Source organism: Dendropsophus ebraccatus, chromosome 2, assembly GCF_027789765.1.
Source record: "Dendropsophus ebraccatus isolate aDenEbr1 chromosome 2, aDenEbr1.pat, whole genome shotgun sequence".
Lineage (NCBI taxonomy): Eukaryota > Metazoa > Chordata > Amphibia > Anura > Hylidae > Dendropsophus > Dendropsophus ebraccatus.
Window position 1 is genome coordinate 133,990,983 of NC_091455.1, and position 22,919 is coordinate 134,013,901.

Genomic DNA, 22,919 nt, shown 5'->3' on the forward strand with positions numbered 1-22,919 from the left:
GTGTGTGTGTGTATTAGCATTGCTGACTCCACTGTCCAGCAGAGGTGTAGAAGTGAATAGACTGTATATAGGAGCTGCAGCCATTGTCCGGCCTCATCAGTCCTGTGTAATTGCTGCCGGTGACCGGTGATTGGCTGCAGCTCCTATGTATAGTGTATGATGATGTCACTAAGGCAATACGGTGTGTTTTATTGAGAAAAAATAAGGTGGTATTCAGTCACTGGTGGTGGTCACTGTATGGGGGTAATATTAGTCTGTATATAGTGTATATAGAGTCATTACTGCCATAGACTGACCACCACATAATATAGTTCTGTATATAATGCATACATAGAGTCATTATGTGGTGGTCAGTCTATGGCAGTAATATTGGTCTGTATATAGAGTCGTTATGCAGTGGTCAGTCTATGGTGGTAATATTGGTCTGTATAGTGTATATAGAGTCATTATGCAGTGATCAGTCTATGGGGGTAATATTGGTCTGTATATAGTGTTTATATACAGTCATTACTGCCATAGAGTGACTGCCACATAATGACTCTATATACAGACCAATATTACCACCATAGACTGATCACTGCATAATGACTCTACAGTATATACAGACCAATATTAGCACCACACCATAACCGCCACATAATGACACTATACATTCTATATACAGACCAATATTACCGCCATAGAGTGACCGCCACATAATTACTCTATGTATGCATTATATACAGAACTATATTATGTGGTGGTCAGTCTATGGCAGTAATATTGGTCTGTATATAGAATGTATAGTGTCATTATGTGGCGGTTATGGTGTGGTGCTAATATTGGTCTGTATATAGAGTCATTATGTAGCGGTCAGTCTATGGTGGTAATATTGGTCTGTATATAGAGTCATTATGTGGTGGTCAGTCTATGGCGGTAATATTGGTCTGTATATAGTGTATATAGAGTCATTATGTGGTGGTCAGTCTATGGTGGTAATATTGGTCTGTATATAGAGTCTTTATGTGGCGTCATGGTATGGTTCTAATATTGGTCTGTATATAGAGTCATTACGCTGTGGTCACTCTATGGTAGTAATATTGGCCTGTATATAGTGTGTTTTCTTCAATAACAGTTTGGAGGTGATATTTGGTCCTGATATAGTGATTTTTTTTTTATTTTTTTTTTAAAACAATTCATATAAATAGTTCTTGTGTTTACAACACTAGCGGCAGTCCTGGCATGTACAGTAGCGGCAGTCCTGGCATGTACAGTAGCGGCAGTCCTGGCATGTACAGTAGCGGCAGTCCCGGCATGTAGCAGCAGTCCTGGCATGTACAGTAGCGGCAGTAGCGGCAGTCCCGGCATGTAACCTTCTGAACTGACTCAATGTGAATAAGGGCCCTAATACAAGGAGCGAAAATTGTTCGAATCCGGACGATATCGCTCTGTGTAATAAAAACAACAATCATCAACTGATCGTTTTCTTTTGGCAAGTTTAAAAATCATTGGCTGATGTGCATATAAAATAATAAAGCTGTTGCTTACCTGATCATGTTCCTGGTGTCCTCAGGCTTTGTCTGTTTGTTACGGCCAGTGATTGCCTGAGCGGCCTGTCACCTCAGAGAGGGGACTAGAAGTGAGAGCTGCAGCTGCGGTGACTGGAGGATCCCACAGACAAGGCCTGAGGACACCAGGGAACGTGATCAGGTAGTATATATATATCTTAATTATTTACTATATACAGCAAGGGCTGCACAGACATCACTAATGATAAATTATATATATACAGCCTTTGCTGCACAATAATTGAGCCATGTGGTTGGCTCTGTAAGCGAGCTCCATTCTACTAGATTGGCGCTCACTTCTCCGGAATATCAGGCCGTGTAGTACGGCCCTTATACTGTCCGTACACTTTCAGTAGCTGCTGGCTGAACAATCCTTCAGCTGACAATTCTCTCTCCCATCCGGCCCCGTCCACCCATACACAGGAATGTTCGGCACAGATAAGTGTTCCTGTGTCCTCTATAAGAGGGATAAGCTATAGCCAGACAGATCTGATGGTGGCTTATCTCTCTGACAACAAAGAGGTTGGGTGTTGATTTTCCATCAAGTCCGACCCCCTATGTCCACTGATGTCATCTGTCAGACTGTCCAGAGAGCCCCATACACCTTACACTGATGGCCGAACCCACCACGAGCAGCAGTTACCACCAACAAAAGTGTAAAATGTATGGGGACCTTAAATTGTTGCTACAATATTTCAGCATATGGGGCCCCACCTTCAACTTTGCCCAGGGCCACATTTAGTCTAAAACCGGCCCTGATCCCACATATACCAGTTTTGCCTGTGTGCATAATATGAGACTCACTTAGTCAATGTACTCAGTGTCAGCTGTAAACGTTTGAGAATTATAGCTTATATATGCTTCCATAAATTATTAACAATCCATCACTTATTATGCAGAGCATAAGCTATGTAGATTTTGGTGGCTTGTTGCATAGTTCTTCTCTATCATCTTACCTGTGCATATTTTTTTTTTATCCCCCATTGCGTTTTGATCATTGTTGAACACAATGTATAGACAAGAATTTTTTGTGTCAGGCATCTCCCTCCATAGCAGAATTACTTAGCATGCATTCACTGTTTTTCTGCAGATGCATAGTTTTTTTACTGCCCTGTCTGTGGTGAATTTATTTTCAAGATACTTAATAAATGTTTAGGTTCCCTAATATATATATATATATATATATATATATATATATATATATATATATATATATATTTGAGTCTATTGGTTTAGTTTATTACAGCCCCTGGTATTCCATAGCTTGTTCTTTTCAGTTCCTGTTGTATAGTGGCCTCCTGGCTTCAGTGTCAGATGTACCTAAAGGGCCCTGCAGCTTAGTACTGAAACTCCCAGATAATAAGTTATTTGGTGCTCCTGAGTCTCTGGTACCACTAATTTGGTGAGTGCACCATTCTTTTTGTCCAGTGGTGTGATAATCTCAGCCCCTTGTGTGCAATACCTGACCATTTCAGCCATGCTTCTCTGCTGTGTAGATAGCCATGGCTGTCTAAAGGCCCTATTACATGGGCCGACAGCTATTAGCGCTCGTTTGCTCCTCGTTCCCCGCTCGCTGCCGCTGCTATTACACGCGGCATCAGCGAGCGGGTGAGTCTGGGGGGGAGGTGCGGGGGGGCTGCCAGGTGATCGCTAGATCGTCCGGGCAGCCCATAGGATATAGCAGCGGTCTGCAGCCACCGCTCCTGCTCCACAGAGCGGCGGCAGCAGATCGTTGCTGTATGAGTCGTTTGTCTTTTAACATGTTGAAAGACATAAGACTTCACGTGAACAATGTCAGCTGATCATTGCCTCCTATTCCAAGGGACGATTATTGGCCATAACGGCCGAATACGTCCAATAATGGTTCTGTAGAATAGGGCCTTTAGACATGGCTGGTTTGCTTTAATTATATGTTTTGTGTGACCTTTCAAAGATGGACTTTTGGTGCTATTGTTTGTTTGTTTGTTTGTTTTCCAATGGCCGTTCCTGCTCCATCGGGAGTTCTAGGAAGAAAGGTTATGCAAAATAGCTTTCACACCACATTGGAAAGGTGGCTTTCCTTTCCCTTCAAGAGGAAATGTATGACTAATTTGTCAAATGGGTGTTTGCACTCTTTAACTATATTTAGAAAATTTTGATAAACAGTTTGCACAACTTAGGGCTAGTTCACACCATGATTTCTTACTCCAAGGTACAGTTACATCAAAATGACGTGCTAAAGTATCCCTGATCGGACAGGCACTGGCTCTAAGTAATTAAATGGCCCGAGCAAGTCAGATAGTTATTATGTTTGGGTCATCTTCTGAGAGTGTTGGCTCCAACTAAAGTGGGGTTTCCACCCTTCAGTCCAATACAAATCTCTGATACACTTAGAAAATGACTTTAGAGTAGGTGTAGATTTCTGCACAATGCCTGCGCCCAGCGCAGGGCTGGAAAGCTGTGCTATTTGGCTTGCCCTCTTTGTAAATTTGTCCAGGGAAAAGAGGGCAAGCTTTATTTAAGAGTGGCATACTGGTATGGTAGTCTTGATAAAGGTCCCCCATATGTTTATACAGAAGACCTATCTACCTAGTAACTTTAGGGGGTCTATAGGTTACACCAAAATTATGTTTTTTAGTTCTCTTTTTTTTTTGTCTCATTCCTAAATGCTCACTGCTTGATGGCTTTCCCTAACCCAGCGGACCCACTTCTATTTTGGTAGAAATTATCTGCAAAATATAGTTTATATACCAATAAAAAAGTCAGTTCAGTGCTCACCCAAACCCAAAACATTGTTCCTTACATCAAGACATGCATTTAACACCCATATCACCCATGATCCTTTAGGCTAGAACATAAGTAGTCTGTTGCAGGTTTAGGCTGGGTTCACACTATGTATATTTGAGACTGTATTTGGTCCTCATGTCAGGTCCTCATAGCAACCAAAACCAGGAGTGGATTGAAAACACAGAAAGGCTCTGTTCACGTAATGTTATAATTGAGTGGATGGCCGCCATATAACGGTAAATAACTTCCATTATTTCAATACAACAGCCGTTGTTTTAAGATAACAGCAAATATTTGCCATTAAATGACGGCCATCCACTCAATTTCAACATTATGTGAACAGATCCTTTCTGTGTTTTCAATCCACTCCTTGTTTTGGTTGCTATACAGCCTCAAACATACAGCCTCAAATATACGTAGTGTGAACATAGCCTTAAACAAAGATTTTTTTTTCCTTTCATGTCTCATCTATATTTTATATCAAATAGGAAAATGAAATTAATATTTTGCATATTACTTTTTTTAACATGTATGTTTTATATATGTAGGGTTGGTCCATCATGTTTCAAATTTAATTGTGGAAACAGCAGCGTTGTATCTGGATGATGACAAAAGTCGACTAAAAGCTGCTAATGCCCAGCTCCTTTCACTACTCGATGTTCTGCATTGTATTCTGAAATACACATCTGGTGTAGTACGAGTGGTCATTCAGGTATGGGAAAAAGTACATTTACTATATTATATATAAAGTATGTTAGTATATTCTATATACACAGTATACTTTACCAGGTTATGTCACACATTGGGAAGACAGATGACGTTAGTTCTCATTCAGATTGTATCTGTCCTCCCATTGACTCCCAGAAATTTAAGTATGCTGCTTTTTCTCACTATGCCAGAAGAAATGGCAGTCAAGGGTTCATTGAATCTTAATGTAATCCATAGTGGCACATGTCCATATGCTTTTTTTTACTTCAAAAATCCTCTGAAAACAGACTGAAATACCTGGGTGGTATGAGTAGAGCCAAATAGTTTCTTTTACATTTTAAAAGGAACCTATCATTATTTTTGCAAGTCATCAGGGGCAGTCCTCATTGGCTTCTCTACACCCCACCCACCCTGATTGATAGGTCTCTCCCTGTTTTGGTTTTGGGAGAGATAGATCAGTCAAGGCTGGTAGAGCAAGCTAATGTCACTGGGACCACCCTGATAACTCATGCTTCAGGTAGCACTAAAGTATTGGGGGGTTCCCTTTAAGGGTGCGTTCACACCTACAGGATCTGCAGCAGATCTGCAGCAGATTTGATGCTGTGTTCAGTTATTTAAATGAAATCTGCTGCAGAAAATCAGCTGCAGATCCTGTAGGTGTGAACGCACCATAAAGAAACAAGATGAATACAGAGCCTTGTTTGTGTATAGGGTTTCTGCTCTGGCTTAGCTAGGCCTTACTGACAAGTGAGCTGCCTATCACAGGAAATGTTGATATATTCTGGATTCTAGTGGTCAGCTTAAAAATTGTAATATTTAAACATTTTGAGTGTGATGAGAATGTTAAAAAAGTCCCTTCCCAGTATTTCCAAATTTCAGACGGGAAGTGAGGAAAAGGCTCAGAGAATTTTGTGTGTCTTGTTTTAACTGTATGTTGCCTCTTGGAGATGTGTCATGAGCCTTTTGATGACTAATGTAAAAGCAGTGTACGATAGGACTATTTACAGTGAATCAGGAGATATAACTATTATTGCAATCCATTGCTTCAGTGTTAAGATCTTTGGAAACTATATGCAAATCAGGATGTAAAGCTCATACGCCGTTCCATGGGCTACAGAAGCCTAACAATGTTCCCCTTTTGAAGCCAACATTCAGTTGGCTTTATCTCCTAATTTGTATACAACGTCTAAAACTTATATCTCTGCTCTGCTTAGAAACCCTACTGCTTTTACGTTAGTCACCAAAAAGCTGCATACAGGTCTGCTCTCAAAAACCTGTCCTTATTTCTCTAAATATCGATCACATGACTAGGAAAGAATTTTGTCTACTGAAAGTGAACAATAAAAGTACTTTCACATGTTCCATATTTTATACTGCATTATTTTCTTTGCCTTTTTTATGCTGCATTTTTCTATTGTAAACTTCCAGTTCTATTATCCCCAGCGGGGGTTGCTCCCAGGATGCCATTCACTTAGTTGGTGCCTAAGGGTGGGTTCACACAGGACGACTCGCAGCGGAAATTTTGCTGCGAGATCCGCTAGGTTAATACATTCTAGCAGCAGTCTGAAAGATCGCTGCGAGTATGTAACTCACCTGCCCCTTGACCTCTTAATCAGCTCCCGCTGTCTGTATACATTACCTGGCTCCTTGCTGAACGGGGTCCCGGGTTCCTGCTCTGCCGCCCAGCCAATCAGTGTGTTGCCCAGCCGGGACCCATGCAGCCAGGAGACAGGTAATGTATACGACTGCTGCTAGTATGTATTCACAGAGACCTGCAGGACCGTACCTCATAGCGGATCTTGCTGCAAAACTCGCAGCAAGATTTTTGCTGCAAATCATCCTGTGTGAACCCACCCTAAATCTGATTTGACACAAAAATCCCATACAGCATAAAAAAAATGCAACAGAAAATGCAGCATCTAATACTCAGCAGATGCAGTATGTTTGATGGTATCTTGCAGGTTCCTAATGAGTGACTGCAGACAAACCACAAGGAAATGATACACAAAGTATATTGGAAATCTGCTGGAAAGTTGGATACCGTTTCATTATTGAAAAACTAACCTTTAACTTGCTGAAGCTGTAACACCATGTTTATTGCTGGTCCCTACATGACCTTATTATTGGCCTGGTCTTTAGATCAATATGTGGCCAGCTTTATTGTCATGGTTTCTTTTGAACACCAGAACAAAAATTTTGCCACCATTACATCAGCGATGACTTTGATGTATACAAAGGGAAGTCAAAGACAATTTCAGCCCCATACAATCAATAACGGTTAAGAGAAAAAATAGAAAGCAGTAATTATTTCCTTGGGTTTCTTCATGGCTTATGGTTAATAGCTCACCCTTTTGTAGAAAATAATACTGATATTAAAAGACAAATACTATGTGTCTGGCCTTGAGAACAAAAAGCTTGCACCTTGTACTTTCACTGCCAAGGATGTATATGATATTTCATGATTAAACAATATGAGGTCTAGAGTTAAAGATTTTTGTACCAAATTCATCTATTCCAGACATCTGCTCTCTCTCTCTCTCTCTCTCTCTCTCTCTCTATATATATATATATATATATATATATATATATATATATATATATATAATTATTATTATTATTTTTTTTTTTTCAAATAATATGGTCTTAGCCAGTGCCAGGGATTTGTAATTTACATCTATTTACAAATATTTACAAATCTCCAGTCTTCTGTGACTTATCAGCTGCTGAATGTCCTGCAGGAAGTGGTGTGTTCTTTCGAGTCTGACACATTGCTCTCTGCTGCTATCTCTGTCCATGTCAGGAACTGTCTAGGGCAGTAGAAAATCCCCAGAGAAAACCCCTCCTTCTCTCCAGACTGGAAAGAATAGACCACTTCCTGTAGGACACACAGCAACTGATAAGTACCAGCAGACTTGAGATATTTTAATACAAGTAAATTACAAAAATCTGGCACTTTCTGGCACCAGCTAATTTGAAAGAAAACATTTTTTGGTGAACTACCCCTTTAAGAATTGCCTTCCAGAACTTGCTTTCCATCTATGCAACAGTGATGGCTGCCTTATCCTCCTCTCATCTTTCAAAATATCATCTGAGAGGGCCAGAGGGAGGAAGTGCAGGACCTTTTTTTGCTCTCGAGGTAACCCCTTTAATATAAAGATAATTTAAAATCAATTGTTAATTTAAAATATAGCAGAAAAAAAATTATACTCCCTGCCTCCTCTTTGTGTAAAAATTCTCCTTGTTGAATTTAAATATCCGCTATCCTATTTTTGTTGTTTGTGCTATACAGGTGAAAATTACTTATGACACATTTTGCTTTACACATCTCTAATCTTAAGAATTCAGTGTGAATGATTTCAAGACACTGACAATACAACAGTAATTCCAGAAATACACACATATATATATATATATATATATATATATATATATATATATATATATTTATTTATACATTTTTTTACATTTCTAGGCTCAGAAGACTGGACAGAGTGGAGATACTCACACAGCGGAAGAACTTCTCATTGTGAATAAACCTCTGACAGATTTAATTAGTTTACTGGTTCAATTGGTAAGTTCAATGGCAAGCAGCCTTTTTGAAACTTTTTTATTTTATTTTATCTTATTTTAAAGGACAACTGCGGCCAAAATGTATTTTTTAATATGTTATTACATAAGGAAAGTTCCTAAAATACACTTATTATATGCACATATACTGCTATTTTCCTCAATTTAGTAGATCAGGCAGACCTCAAATTCTCTAAAAATTTGTGACGTCACGAATCAGAGCAGGGCTGGGTGTAATTCCCACGAAGCGTCCAGCAGGGGGCACAGTATATGGAGAAATTACATTGTAATTTTGGCATTGGTTGCAGTCATCCATAGCAACTTGTGCAGTCACTGGGTGGTAGGAAGAGGCTCCCCGGTGCCCATCCATCCCGCACCGGCTCCCCTAGCCCCCCCCCAAGGACCCCCCACACCCGTCCATCCTGCTGGCCGCCCTCCCGGCTCTCTCTCCCGCTGCAGTTAATGACTGTGTGACTGGAGAGAGACAGCAGGGAACACAGTACAGCAGCACTCTCCCTGCTGCCCGGTCCTGTGTGCAGCAGGAAAAGCGCTGCTAATCGTGGTTCCTGCTGTCTCTCGAGCTACGCAGACATTGATTGCAGCAGGAGAGAGAGCAGGGAGGGGGCGGCCGGCGGGATGGACGTGTGTAGGGGGTACTTGGGGGGGGCTAGGGGAGCTGGTGCTGGATGGATGGGTGACAGGGAGTTTCTTCCTGCCACCCGGTGAGTGCACAAGCTGCTATTGATGACTGTCCCCAGTGGCGAAATTACAATGTAATTTCTCCATATACTGTGCCCCCTGCTTGAACGCTTCATAGAAATTACACCCAGCCCTGCTCTGATTCGTGACGTCACGGTTTTTTAGAGAAAGTGAAGCCTGCCTGATCTACTAAATTGAGGAAAATAGCAGTATATGTGCATTTCCCATAATAAGTGTATATTAGGAGAGAAAGTGTCTGCACTCACTATTTTGTTGTAAACTTATTTTTTTACACAAAGATACCAGTGCAGAGAGGAGATAAGAGACGGCAGCTGCAGATGGCAAAAATATATACAGTGCCTTAGGGCCCCATTACACAGGACGATTATTGTGCAAAAAATCGTTATATAGTTCGAATTTAAACAGTAATCATTCTGCGTAATTGCTGGCAACGATCAAAAATTGTTCATATGTTGTTGATTTAGATCTGAACCTAAAATTATCGTTAATTGTTCGCTAATCGTTCACTGTAATTCCACATTCGTTCGCTCAAGTTCCGCATTTGTTCACTAATCGTTCAGTGTAATTGCACATTGGCCATTGTTTTGCTGGGAGTAAACAATCATAGCGATGATCAAAATAACGATCGTAACTAACTACCATTGTTCTGTGTAATATGTTTAACGATTTCATGTTAACGATAAACAATCTTGTTGGCAATCATTTATCATTTCGTTTTTTCCTCCTTGTCTTCTAAGAGCTATAACTTTTTTATTTTTCCAGCTACAGGGCCATGTAAGGGGATGTTTTTCTCAGGAACAGGTGTACTTTGTAAAGGCCCCTTTTGATCTACCATAACATGTATGATGGAACCCCCGAAATATAATTTATCAAAATACATTTTTGCAAATTGCTGGGAGAGGGGGGTCCCTGTTTACGTAATGCACTTTATGGTAAAACTGACATTTTATTTTTATTCTATAGGTCAGTCTGAATACATTGATATGCATTTTATATAGCTTTTCTAGCATAGCATAGATCAGTATTATCGGCAATGTATGCTATCCGCAGATGGCTGATCCGACAGGAGGGAGGTAAGTGAATTACCCCCACCTGCCGATATAAGCAGTTGGGACCCCCGCAACATGGCTGCGAAGGTTGCGATCACTCAGTGACAGGAGCTTGTTCTGTAACTGAGTACCTTAAATGCAGTGATTGCTATAGATAGCAGTGTTTAAGGGGTTGATGAGAGGCAGCTGTGGGATCGCAGCTGCCTATCATTACCCCTGGCTCCCGGGACACTGATGTGTGCGGGGCCGCTCTTACTGCAGTGTCCTGCACACGTCAAACCCCTTCAGTGTCAGGAACATATATGTACATTCCGTACATGTACGTATTACTGACTGTGAAGGGGTTAAAGTGTCACTGTTGTTAAAACTTTTAAAATATAAATCAATAGTAGATGTGATCTAAAGCAAGTTTTCAATTTACATTCTTAATTTTTTTTTTTTTAATTATCATGCTGTAAAACATAGCCGAACTAACCAGAAATCCAGGTCCAGTCTCCTGAAGGCAGATTGTTTGACTTGTGCTGGTTAAAAAAATAAATAAATAAACAAAAGTTATAACAACAGTTACACTTTAAAGGTTATCTGTCAGCTTAAGCCTACCCTCCCTACACCCTTAAACTAAAGTCATCTGTTAGCAGGACAAAGGATGCTGATTTCATATCTGTAATTTTTAGCTTTCTACTCTTTTGCATTTCCCCACTGTAAGTCTACAAATTGGGCATGTTAATGCATAGAGAGGACTATAGGGTGTTTCATTGTTCCAAAGATGTAAATTTCATATGACTTTGCTCACGCCCGAGTCTGAAAAAGTTATATATGAAAAATTTCAAGAAGATTGGATAATATTTAGAGGTTGCACACTTAAGTTTTGTTAGGGCAAAAAATATGATTTCTTTTTTATGTTAATTATTTCTATTGGGAAAACTAAAAATCACAAAATGTGTTATATTGATCAACTTTGAATGATACAATTCCTTCTTTTGTTAGCTTGCTGACAACTTTTCTGTGATGCTGGATGACCCTCAACAAGAATTGTTTTTGTTGTTCCTTCCTAACCATTTATTGAACTTTTTCATCAGAACAATTCTTCTTTCTGCAGTATCATTGACCACCTCAACAGTGTTCACATGGCTTCTTAGAGAATCACTACAGTATTCCATCACGTCGTGAATTCCAAACAATTATAAGAATGTCTTTGTGTTATTAGTAACAAAATGGCTCAGGTTTTTTCCTTCTTCGGGACCCATCGACATACAATTGCCTATAAAATATATATATATATATATATATATATATATATATATATGTATATATATATATGTGTATATATATATAGTGATCAAAGTGTGCAACCTCTAAATAATATCCAATCCTATAGAAAAGAAATGCAAGTATGTCAAAATATAAAAATTGCTGATTCAGAATCTGTATTTTTTTAAATCCATCTTCTGGATGGTGGTGTTCTGGAAGTGACAGAGTTCATATATGTATATTATGTAGACATGTCACTGGAGAAGTGTTCGAGGTGGTGTACATCTCACCTAGGGTGCTACGTAGTGTGAGATGGTAAGTCCAGGAGGGATCTGTTGCTCAGCAGTGTTATGGTGCGGAGTTATTATTCATTGTTGCCGGGCCTGGATTTACATGGAATGGCAGGTAGGTTTGGTAGTGGGACCTGTCATTCCCTCCCCAGATCCAGTTTGGGTTTTGGGATCAGGTGAGCTCTAATGAGCCTGAGAGTGTAAAAGCTCTCACAGTGTGCAGGTGGTTGCTCTCAGCCAGGAGTGAACAGCCTGTGTGTGTTTGGTGCAAGCTGTGAATACAGCCACTGCTGGAGCTAATATACACCCTGCAATACCCAGGTGAAAGACGCTGTGTTACAGTGTTAGATAGGTGAGAGAACCCGTTAGTAAGCACCCAGACGGGCAAGACCTTTTTGTTTTCTTTTGGTTTCTTAAAAGCACGGTGTTGCTGTATTTATGTTTGCTGGATGGTTTATGCTGCAAATAAACGCCAAGCTGATCTTTTATAAAGCCAAGTCTGCTGTGAACTGTGTCCAAACACACCATCCCCTGGGAAGATCCCTACTATATATCTATCTATATATATATATATATATATATATATATATATATATATATATATATATATATATATGTATAAAGTATATATTAAATGCTTGCCTTATATATGCTTTTAGTTTGTTTTTTTTTTTTTTTTTTTTGCAGCTCTAGCTGTCCATTAAGTTCCCCATTGTGCTGGGGACGGGCCTTTTTTACGTTTTTTTACACAGGGTGATTAACTTGGCCAGTCATGCTGATATCTCCCCATGTAATAAAGACAACAATCAGCCGAGGAGCGAATCATCAGCTTATCGTTGTCTTTCAGCAGATTTAAAAATCATTGGCCAATGCTATGTGTAAAAGGAGAAAATAATAAGGTAACACTTACCTGTCCACACCCACAGTGTCCTCTTGGCTTTTTTCTGCTCACCACAGCTGCCTTACCAGTTACCCCCTTACAACTCCTGCTTCCCCTGCAGCTTTTGTTGAGCAGCTGGGGGCTGTGCATAACAGGTCTGGTACTGATTGGCTGATTCTCAGCTACCCAGTGTCAGGGATCTGGTTAGCTGACTCTGACTAGGGGTTATTTTTGGCCCTCCCCAGCCTAATAATACTGCCACCCAGTCCAGGAGCGCCAATAGATTCCGGCTATCAGACAGCTTCCACTATGAAGTCTGTAAATTAATAAAAGAAAACACAACACACCTAGAATTTTTTTTTATTCAAATAAAAACATCCCCACACCTCTCGTTGACCATTTTATTGCACATTAAAGTACGCTGGTCATCGATGTCCAAACAAATCCGATCTAATCCTCTGCATGCTGTTATCTGAAAAAAAGAGAGAGAAGAAAATGCTCAATACCTAGGGGGCAAACCAGGGCCAATGAGATTATTTAGAGACAATTCTGAGACCATTTAGAGACAATTCTGAGAAAAACAAATCAGCACCACAGAAAATAGACCAGGCTTATCTCTGATAGTAAATTGCACTTTAAATAGACCAGTCTATTCTTGCCAAAGCAGAAATAGACCACACCTAGAAAAATTCCCCCGGTGATAAATCCCCCTAAATTTCAAGCCTGCTCCAAAAAGCCTACAAAAGGAAGCTAGATCAGATTTTTGGAGAAACACGTCAACTATATCTGCCCGTCCCTTGCTGCAGTCTACAAAAGTAGTTTTAATAAGACTCGCAAGGCTGAGAGGGGGCAGTGGCAAGTAGTCATCTGGGTTGTGACTAGTCACAACTCTCTGCCTGTCAGCATACAGTGCGGGGATGATTGACAGACAGAGATGCCAGTAACAGGCCTTATTGCCTGTCAGTCATTCCCGCAGAGCATGCTGACAGGCAGGCAGAGAGGTAGATCCCCACCCAGACTACTTGCCGCCCCTCTCCAGGACTTGTGCTCCCATTTAAAACTACTTTTTCTTCAATCTAAAGCTACCGCCGCAGATGCAGCTGGTAGCCTCAAGGAGCTGCACAGTAGCTCTATACTGTGCAACTGGGAACCATATCAGCACAATAGTGCTGATTGGTTTCCTTTAACCCTCTGCTCCCCACAGAGAAAACAGGAATGCTTGGCCATACTGAACTTTCCTGTGTATCATCATTAGGTAAAACGGGATGAGAGTGGCACTCGCCAATTTCAGTTAAAATGATGCTTTATTCGGACATACAGACATGAAATGCAGGTGATTACAATAATCAATGAGCAACGGCCGTTTCACGTGTAAACCGCTTCTTCTGGCTCACACTCCTGTGTATGAGGAGGACAGAAGAGAGAATGCACAGCTAAACAATCTTTTAGCCATCAGTTGTTTAAGTTATGGGCATCTTAAAGGTGGCTGTAGTCAGAATGTTATCTTTGAAATTCTATGAAGGGGATTTTAAACTCTGTATGAGAAAAACAGAGCTGTGACCGATATAAAGATACATCAGTTAGTTCAAAATGGGTTTATATTTAGCCAAAAAATGGTTTCATTCCCCCAAAACTTCCCAAAATGCCCCTTAGTTTACATACTTTACAGCTTAATTGTTTTGATAACATACCAAAATATAGTCCATAGTTAAACATGCCATAAACATTTTAAAAAAAGTCTCATTTATAAAAAGATTTTTGGGTCATAGCTTTTGCTATAACCCCAAACAAGTTTCAAAATACATTCTAAAAACAGCCATTAAAACCAGCACACTAAAGCCTCCAGTTAGAAAAGAAACCTCCAAATACCAGAGGGTGCCTCATTTACATATGCAAATCACCATCAACTTGATTCGCCCTTAGGGTGCTTATGCACAGTGCAGTACTGCATCAAATTTTTTTTTTAAAAAACTAAAAAAATTTTATTACACAGTACAGATAATAGCTGACTCAACACATACTATGATTATTGAAACACCTAAGGGTGCTCTTATACAGTGCAGTTTTCAGGTGTCGGACATAATGAATCTATATCATAAAAATGAAAAGTCTGTCTGTCTGTCTTTCTGTGTGTATGTCTGTCCGTCTGTCCTCTATAGACTTTCAAACGCCTGAACCGTTTGACCCAAAATTTGGCCTAGAGATACATTGGGTGCCTGTGCGGGTTAGAGCGAAGGTTCCGTCCCCGCCAGATGTACAGGAGGGGGGGGGGGATGTGAGTCTGCCATTGAGTACACAGGGCAGGGATATTCGCATCGAGACCCGCTACGGATTCGCTCAGTGTGTTTGTACCCTAACAGTGTACAGTGTATATACAGTGTACACACTAAAGGGCTTACCTGCCAGGTGGTGGTGTTGGGGAATGTATATAGTAAGGGGGGTGTTAGGGAATGTATACCTGAGGGGGGGAGTGTATACAGTATGGGGGCTACTTGAAGAGGGGAGTATATACAGCATGGGGGCTACCTGCAGGGGGGAGTGTATACAGCATGGGGGCTACATGCAGAGGGTACTTTGTACAGCATGGGGGCTACCTGAAGGGGGCAATGTATACAGCATTGGGGCTATCTGCAAGGGGGGCAGTGTATACAACATGGGGGATACCTGCAGGGGGTAGTGTATACAGTATGGAGACTACCTGCAAGGGAGGAGTGTAGACAGTATGGGGCAACCTGCAAGAAGGGGGGAGTGTATACAGTATGGGGGCTACCTGCAGGAGTGGAGTGTATACATTATGGGGGCAACCTGCAAGAAGGGGGGGTGTATAAAGTATGGGGGCTACATGCAGGGGTGGAATGTATACAGTATAGGCACTACCTGCAAATGGGGGGAGTGTATAGAGTATGGGGGCTACCTGCAAGGGGGGGTGTATACAGTATTGGGGCTACCTGTGGGGGGGAGTGTATACAGTACGGGGGGTACCTTCAGGGGGGGGGCTGTATACAGTATTAGAAACTTTGAAACCTCTTCTGTGTTGTTATCACCAAGGATGAAAGGTAGTGCCTAGGAGGGCCAGATTATGATGATGTAGGATTGTGTATGCACTTATTATTATAAGCTGCAGGTTTTCTGCACACACACCTTACTTATGGTCTGCAGTCAACAAAACAAACAAGGGCATAGATTGGCCTCCTGGGCGACCTTGGAACAAATCTAATTAACACACTGACACTTTATACCCGGGCAGCGCCGGGTACATTTTCTAGTTAGAGTATAAAGTAAAGGTGCTTAATCTATCCTTTTTCCTTTTGGTTTTGTGAAGTTTTAGTTGAATTGTATTTTGAATCTGCTGTTAGCTGTACTGTGTAATTAAAAACTGCATGCATTGTTATGCAGTACTGCACTGTGTGAGGGCATCCTCAGAGCAATCCTGATGATAATCAGATGTTGTAAGGATGAGAGCACATGCAACAGCTCTCTCAGGCAAGAATCACAAGCCGGCACCAAGCTCATACAAAACCCACTATTTGGGCCTGAAAGCAGGTGAGCAAACACATGCAGGACAGTGTCCAACCGGAAATAGCCAGGTGGTGCCCAAAAGTAGCGTCAGCTCATAAAAGGATTTTGCACTCACCATCTACAGCATTACAACTTTGGTTTATTAGATACCACAGTGGACATACAAGGAGATTAGATTGGTTGGTTTTGTTACCATGTCCCATATCAAACGATTGTCGTCCATACTTGACCAATTACCGGCCGTTCCGGCCTATAATAGCTTGGTGTAATAGTGCCTGTTATTAAAAGACCACAAACAGCCTATCTAAGGATTAGCCGATCTAAGGATTGTCCAGGCAACCCCTCCCACATTTAAACAGCCCCCCTCCCCCTCAATGCCTGTGTGTGTAATGGCACAGACAGGGAGCAAGGAACGAGGAGGAAGCAAGTGCTGCTCTGACAGGTCTGCGCTTGTTTCCTCCTCTTAATCGAGCCGTGTAATAGGGCTCTTAGTGCCACTATTTCATACTAAAGACCAGAGATGAGCAAACAACCATAGGCTGTATCCATGTTTTCCAGGCAGCCTTAGGGCTTTATCCAACTTCTTCAGCCACCAGTAATGAAATGCCATACGCTCAGGTTTGGACAAACCGGAGCATGCTTGAGGCTTATCTCTTTTAAAGACATGGATCATATTTTATATTGTCTGCTTTTATTAGACTTTGCTTTTATGCTTCCATCTTTCCATAACAAAGTGACTATTTATTAATTTCCTTTCTTAATTTTGTGTATTACTCATTTTTCCTGCATGTCAAGTCACCTCTCATTAAAATATTCATTTTCTTATTTATTTATTTTCTTATGCCTTTTGAAAATGGATGGTTTCAATGCAGTGTAGCTGACCTTTCTAAAAAGTCACTCTTAATCACCCTACTTTGGTGATTTAACTGTGATTTTCATTTTAAGGATTTTTCGCCCATTTGGGTGACATTATGTTCTTGCTTTAGGCCTAAAAGGGTATTTTACACAGGGTGATGATCTTTCAGATGATCGTTCCTATGAATGTCCTTTCCTGATCGTTACCTAGTGTAAATATGCCCAGCGATCAGACAAAAAGCGTTAAAATGCTTGCTTGTCTCATCTTTTATGCGGGCATACAAATTTTTGCAATTGAATATTGGATCTTCTTTCACACAAGGGTACATTTAGCCTGACAGAGTGTTGATTTTATTGTCTGTTTTTGAGTTCATTAATTTCCGCTTCGATCACCAGCCCTTGAGATAGGTAGGTTATGGTGAAGACTTGTAGTTCCTGGAGATGATCTCTTTTTATCTTTCACTGGAGAGGTTGCCTGCATTCTTATCGGAAATTATAGGGAAAACTTAATGCATTTTTTCTATGTGGTCCATTTATATATGCAGTCTTTAAAAACACTCCCTGACTCAGTTTTTGCTAATTGGTGTGAGTCTGTGCACAGGAGCCCCATGGCACTCCCACCTGGTGACCATTTTCAGTATAAACATGCTCCAGCACTGCACGTTACTTTGGATTCTTCTTTATCTAAAGCATAGTAATACATACATACATACATACATACATACATAAATGTGTCACATCAAACCATAACAAAGGTATTCAAATCATTGTAATCTGATTGCTTATGATGAGATCCAGGACCCTGGTTTATTCACACGGGCAGACTAGCATCCCCTCTCACTCCTGCAACAGTTTTGAGGGCTCTGTCCTCTTCCTCGGGCCTGCAAGTGTCTGTCAAATAAACCTAAGCAATTAGATTACAGGCAAGCTGTGCCCTGATGGGTAATACGTTTATTCTATTAATATTTTAAGGTTAATATAATGACGCTTTAATTTGTGAACTAAACTATGTGATTGACACCGGGGGAGATTGACTAATTTGATGCATATGGTGCTCTAGTATCTCTCCACTGCACAACAATTGCCACTTGTAAAACAGCAGCCATCAGAGCAGGGAGGCCTGTTAGTCATTCTCCATGCAGCGGCTTGGACACATCTTGAAGTCAGTTATCCTTATAATGTTTGATGGCCTATTCTTAGAATGGGCCCTGGATATTTCATGTGCACTCACCAATATCTTTCCTATTATTTACATCAAAATCACTGGTACAATAGGATGCGTTTGTAGGTCCTTACGGGGTCAATGTTTACTAGTGCTGACACCGATGCTGCGTCTTAATCCAATTCAAGTGAACCGTGCACAACCACAACAAATAATATAGAGTGGTGGGGTGTCAAGTCCCCGCTGCGGTGGATGTAGATGAAACCTTGACAGGTGCTGGCCGACAGTAAATATAGGACTAAGTCCAAAGCAGGTACTACTAAAAACTCTCCCTGACTTTAGAAAGGGGTCCCCTGTACCCCGAAAATGCGTTGTCCCTTGAGACAAATAAATGTGTTTTTAGTAATACCTGCTTTGGACTTAGACCTAAATCTAGTGTCGTCCAGAGCCTGTCAAGGTTTCATCTACATCCACCGTTACCAACTGCGGGGACTCGACTCCCCACCACTCTGCATCTCCTGTTGGGACCTAGTGGCTCAGGATCCTAGCAACCTAGAAACCTGTGGCTGCTCCAACCTCCATCATTCTCTCCACTAAGAGCGTTTTTAGATATCGTGCTCTGAGTACATCATCAAAAGGTGAGCAAATCCAACTGCCTTTGTTTTCACCACCTTTCTCCTGGATTTTACCCTATGGTGCCTGCATATCTCTTCTAGCTTTCCACTACTACAAATAATATGGCAGCGCAGGTATGAGTGCTGATAAACATCGAAGAGGCAGTACGCTTGCATAAGTGCCTTAGCCCCTTCAAGCAGCTGATCGTTGAGGGGTGCTGTTAGTTAGACACCAATCTAATATTGATGGCCTATCTATATACCATCAGTTTTATAAGGCTGCATAACAATTTGTTGCCTGCAGTTAAACCTCTGATTTACTAGACTCGTATTTAATCTATACTCTATGTTCTATTGATCGATACTCTATAATGTCAAAATCTACACAATCTGAGTTTCTCTGTGACTTTCTTCTAAAAGACTTTAAATTGTATGACCTGGATTTACTTTTTGTAGCCAGGATACAGAGGGCAGAAAGAAAACTTGGCATTGCTGGATATACACAATTTGTGGTCAGAAGTCAGCCAGTAGGCTTGTTTATCTGACAAATCATCTCTTGGCACAGGACTAGTGCAGACAGCCCTGTAACAAATAGATTAGAAGTCATAGGATTTGTTAGCCTTTAACTCTTCCCATCGCTAGTTTAAATTAATCAAAGGTCCAGTATGATGACAATTGAAATGAACACTGAAAAGATTTGAAGTGATACATAGTGCCTCACATTCCAAAATAATAAAAAGGTAGAATTGAATTCCTCATTTAAAGGGACATTCAACTGAAGCATTAGTTAATATACACAAATCAGCCATACATTAAAACTACGTGTACAATATTTTCTATTTTTATTATTATTTATTTATTTTTATTTTTTTTTCCTTTGTGCCACCGAAAAAGCTCGGACCCAATGAGGCATGGACTCCACAAAATGTAATTTTTTTGTAATCTGTTTTTATAGTCTGAATGGAGATTTTTTTTTTAGTTATCTGTAAATGACTAGGGGGATGTGATATTGCTGTTAACAGCATTTAGAGATATTGTTTACAGGAGCCAATTGGACCATAGGTAAAAACAGACTGGAAATGGTCTTTAACTTCTAGGGTAAAGTATTCTAGGCATGCTCTAGAGTTTACTGTGCAATGTGCACTGTGGCAATGACAGATCTTTTGTTGTCCACCTCCAGTTGTATAACAGAGGTGATAATGAGATGACTACCAAAAAGTGATCTGTTAAAATTACAGAAATTAAAGGACATATAAGGACATACAATCTGCTACTGAAAACACCAATAAGACTTAGCCTATGCTTTATAAAATAAAGTAAAATAGGCAAAATTCCTTCCTCAGTGTGTCATAGCCCGTGTATGAGAGAGTGCACGCTCCTCCACTGCCGACGCTCTCCGCATGAAGAAGTGAGCGGAGAGCTGTGGAAGATTGCTTGCTCTCCCATGTCATAAACCAGTTTGTTTCCAATCTCAAAATTGACTAGTAAAGTCTGACAATATATACAAATCTTGTATTTTGTGCAACCCACCTGGTAGTTATCTGTTTGTTGATCATTTTCCGCAAGCCATTTATAATTATAGCAACAATGTATTTGCTCATACTCTGGTGCAGAAATTAAAGCTCCAACATTGGCTTGAAGTCTCACTCATTAGACCATGAAACTTGACAGCTCTGAACTTTAGTGTTATTAGTTAATGAAAGCTATTACCACTGATCTCCTTTCATCTGACTTGTATTATTAGCACTAAAGTCACATAAAAGCTTTCCATGTTGAAGCTTATATTTTCAGCTTAAAGTCTGGACAAAGTTTAATGACTGTGGGGGCTTTAACATTTAACTGGACAAGGCCTACTTTTCTATTCTTTTTGTTAAAAGAACACTTTGGTTTAATCATATTAGTATAGGGTTTTTGGTGCCTAATCAACGTTAGTTAATATTTAAGCGCGCCTCATTTGTCTTTAAATTGATTTCTGGTTTAAAGAGCGTGTGGCCATTAATTAGTTTATAGAAGCTCTCCCGGTGGCAGGTTTTTCCTGCACATCATATATTTTTTTTTCTATAAGACAATTTTATCATAGTAATTACTGTATAAAATGTGCCAAGTGTTTCTGACCTTTTATGGTGTAGACATCTCTCTCTTGTACACGCTATCAAGTATAAATCCATTAGAGGAGTACCCTGCTCTGGACTCACCTCTAGAGCTAGAACTGACAGTTGTGACAGCCATGAATGTCAGATCTAGGGAAGCATCTGCAGTTATTAAAGACAGTGCTTAGCCAATGATTTCAGTGGGTATAATGTAATGCTTAAAACAGTACTCCAATTATGCAGATGAGAATACTGTTTCAAATAGTTACGTAGTTAATAAGGTTGAACGAAGACAATAGCCTGTTAGTTTTAAACCTTAACTCCACTCTGTTGATCCAGTTTTTTTTATCCATATTTTTGAAGAAAAACATCCTGACCCCCCTCTTCCCCCTTAAACTTGTTTAATTAATCAGTCACAACAATCACGTCATCATGTGGCAAAGAGCTTCATAGTCTCACTTCTCTTACAGTAAAGAATCCCTACCTGCAATGATGGTTATCCTACAGAGGATGCCCCCTTGTCACAGTAACATGTTTATTTTATTAACTAAATAACCCCAAGCTTGATAATCTCTCTTGGTTCTATAACCCAGCCATTTCTTTAATTACTTTAGTCGCGCACCTTTGCACCCACTTCAGTTCAGCCATGTCCTTCTTACAGGTGTTCAAAAGTGAACACAACTGTACACAATATTCCATGTGTGATATGTTCAGAGGTTAAATGGAATATGTTTTTCTTCAAAGAGCCATAACTTTTTAATTTTTTTCTATAGAACTTGTTTTCTTTGCAAGGCCCAATGTGGTTTGTAACAACAACCTTTATTTTACCATTAATTACACTGCGAAACAGGGAAAAAAATTGTGAGGTAAAGAAAATAGCAATTTTGCCAATTTGCATTGTGAAGTAAAATTGACACATAGTAATAGATAGCCCATCTGGGTACAGATGTCAAATGTGATAAATACAGCGTGTGCTGAGGCTATGGCCCCTCTGCACACAGCCATGTCCAAAGCAAAGACTGCGCTATGCTTACTGCGTACTGAATCTTTCCCATTGTGTCTAAGGAGAGATGCTTACATTTACCACTAAACAAATAGTGAACTTTCTGTGAGCTAACTGTTCATTAAAAATCTTGTAAGAAGAGCTATAAAGTAAGCAGACATATTCTGTATTAAAAATATACTAAAAAATGTAAATGATTGTTATATTGATGTGTTAAACAATTAGCAGCATTCAGTGACTGTATATGACTGTGGTGGATACATTTTGAATTAGTATACTGTATACATAGTATTTAATGAACATGGCTACATATTACCATAGGCAGAACGGTGTTGGATCAGGTAAATTGTAATACATTGTAGGATGTAATACTTTGATCTACACATTTCAGATATCCACTTACGTGGCTTTGAAATTGATACATTATTGCATCTAGCAAGTGTTCATTACTGCTTTTCATACATCGTACTGGGAAATGTTGTCAAACAAAGGATGGCCTATTGATGAACTGCATGAATGAGTGACAAGGGAGCCCAACAGCTTTTAGTACAGAGCAAAGCATTATTGAAAATATTAATTACAATAAAACTTCAACTGGAGTCAACTGGTTTACTGGTGTCAACAATGTCCTAGATTGTTTTACCATAGATCCAAGTACAGATTATGATATGTAAAATGGAATTTCTACCTGCTTCTCTTAGCTGTATATAAAGTGGGACGTAATTGGGAATCCATTGGTTTCAATAAAGGGGTTTAACCAAGATATCATGATAGGTGATAATTAGCTGATTGGTGGGGATTAAAAACTGGTCCTGTACCGATTGTGAGAAAGGAATTACCTTGACCCCCAAGCAAAGTGAGTTGCATACTGAGCCACTGTTATTTTATGGAACTTTTA

At 40.1% G+C, this 22,919-nt stretch overlaps 1 protein-coding gene across 1 annotated transcript in view; it reads left to right on the forward strand.

Annotated features, from left to right (window-relative positions):
• Positions 1-22,919, forward strand: part of ULK4 (unc-51 like kinase 4) — a 653,509-nt gene that overhangs the window by 473,188 nt on the left and 157,402 nt on the right. Inside the window, exons 32-33 of the mRNA XM_069959686.1 lie at positions 4,862-5,025; positions 8,494-8,592. Coding sequence (XP_069815787.1) covers positions 4,862-5,025; positions 8,494-8,592 — 263 coding nt within the window. The remainder of the gene's footprint in view (positions 1-4,861; positions 5,026-8,493; positions 8,593-22,919) is intronic.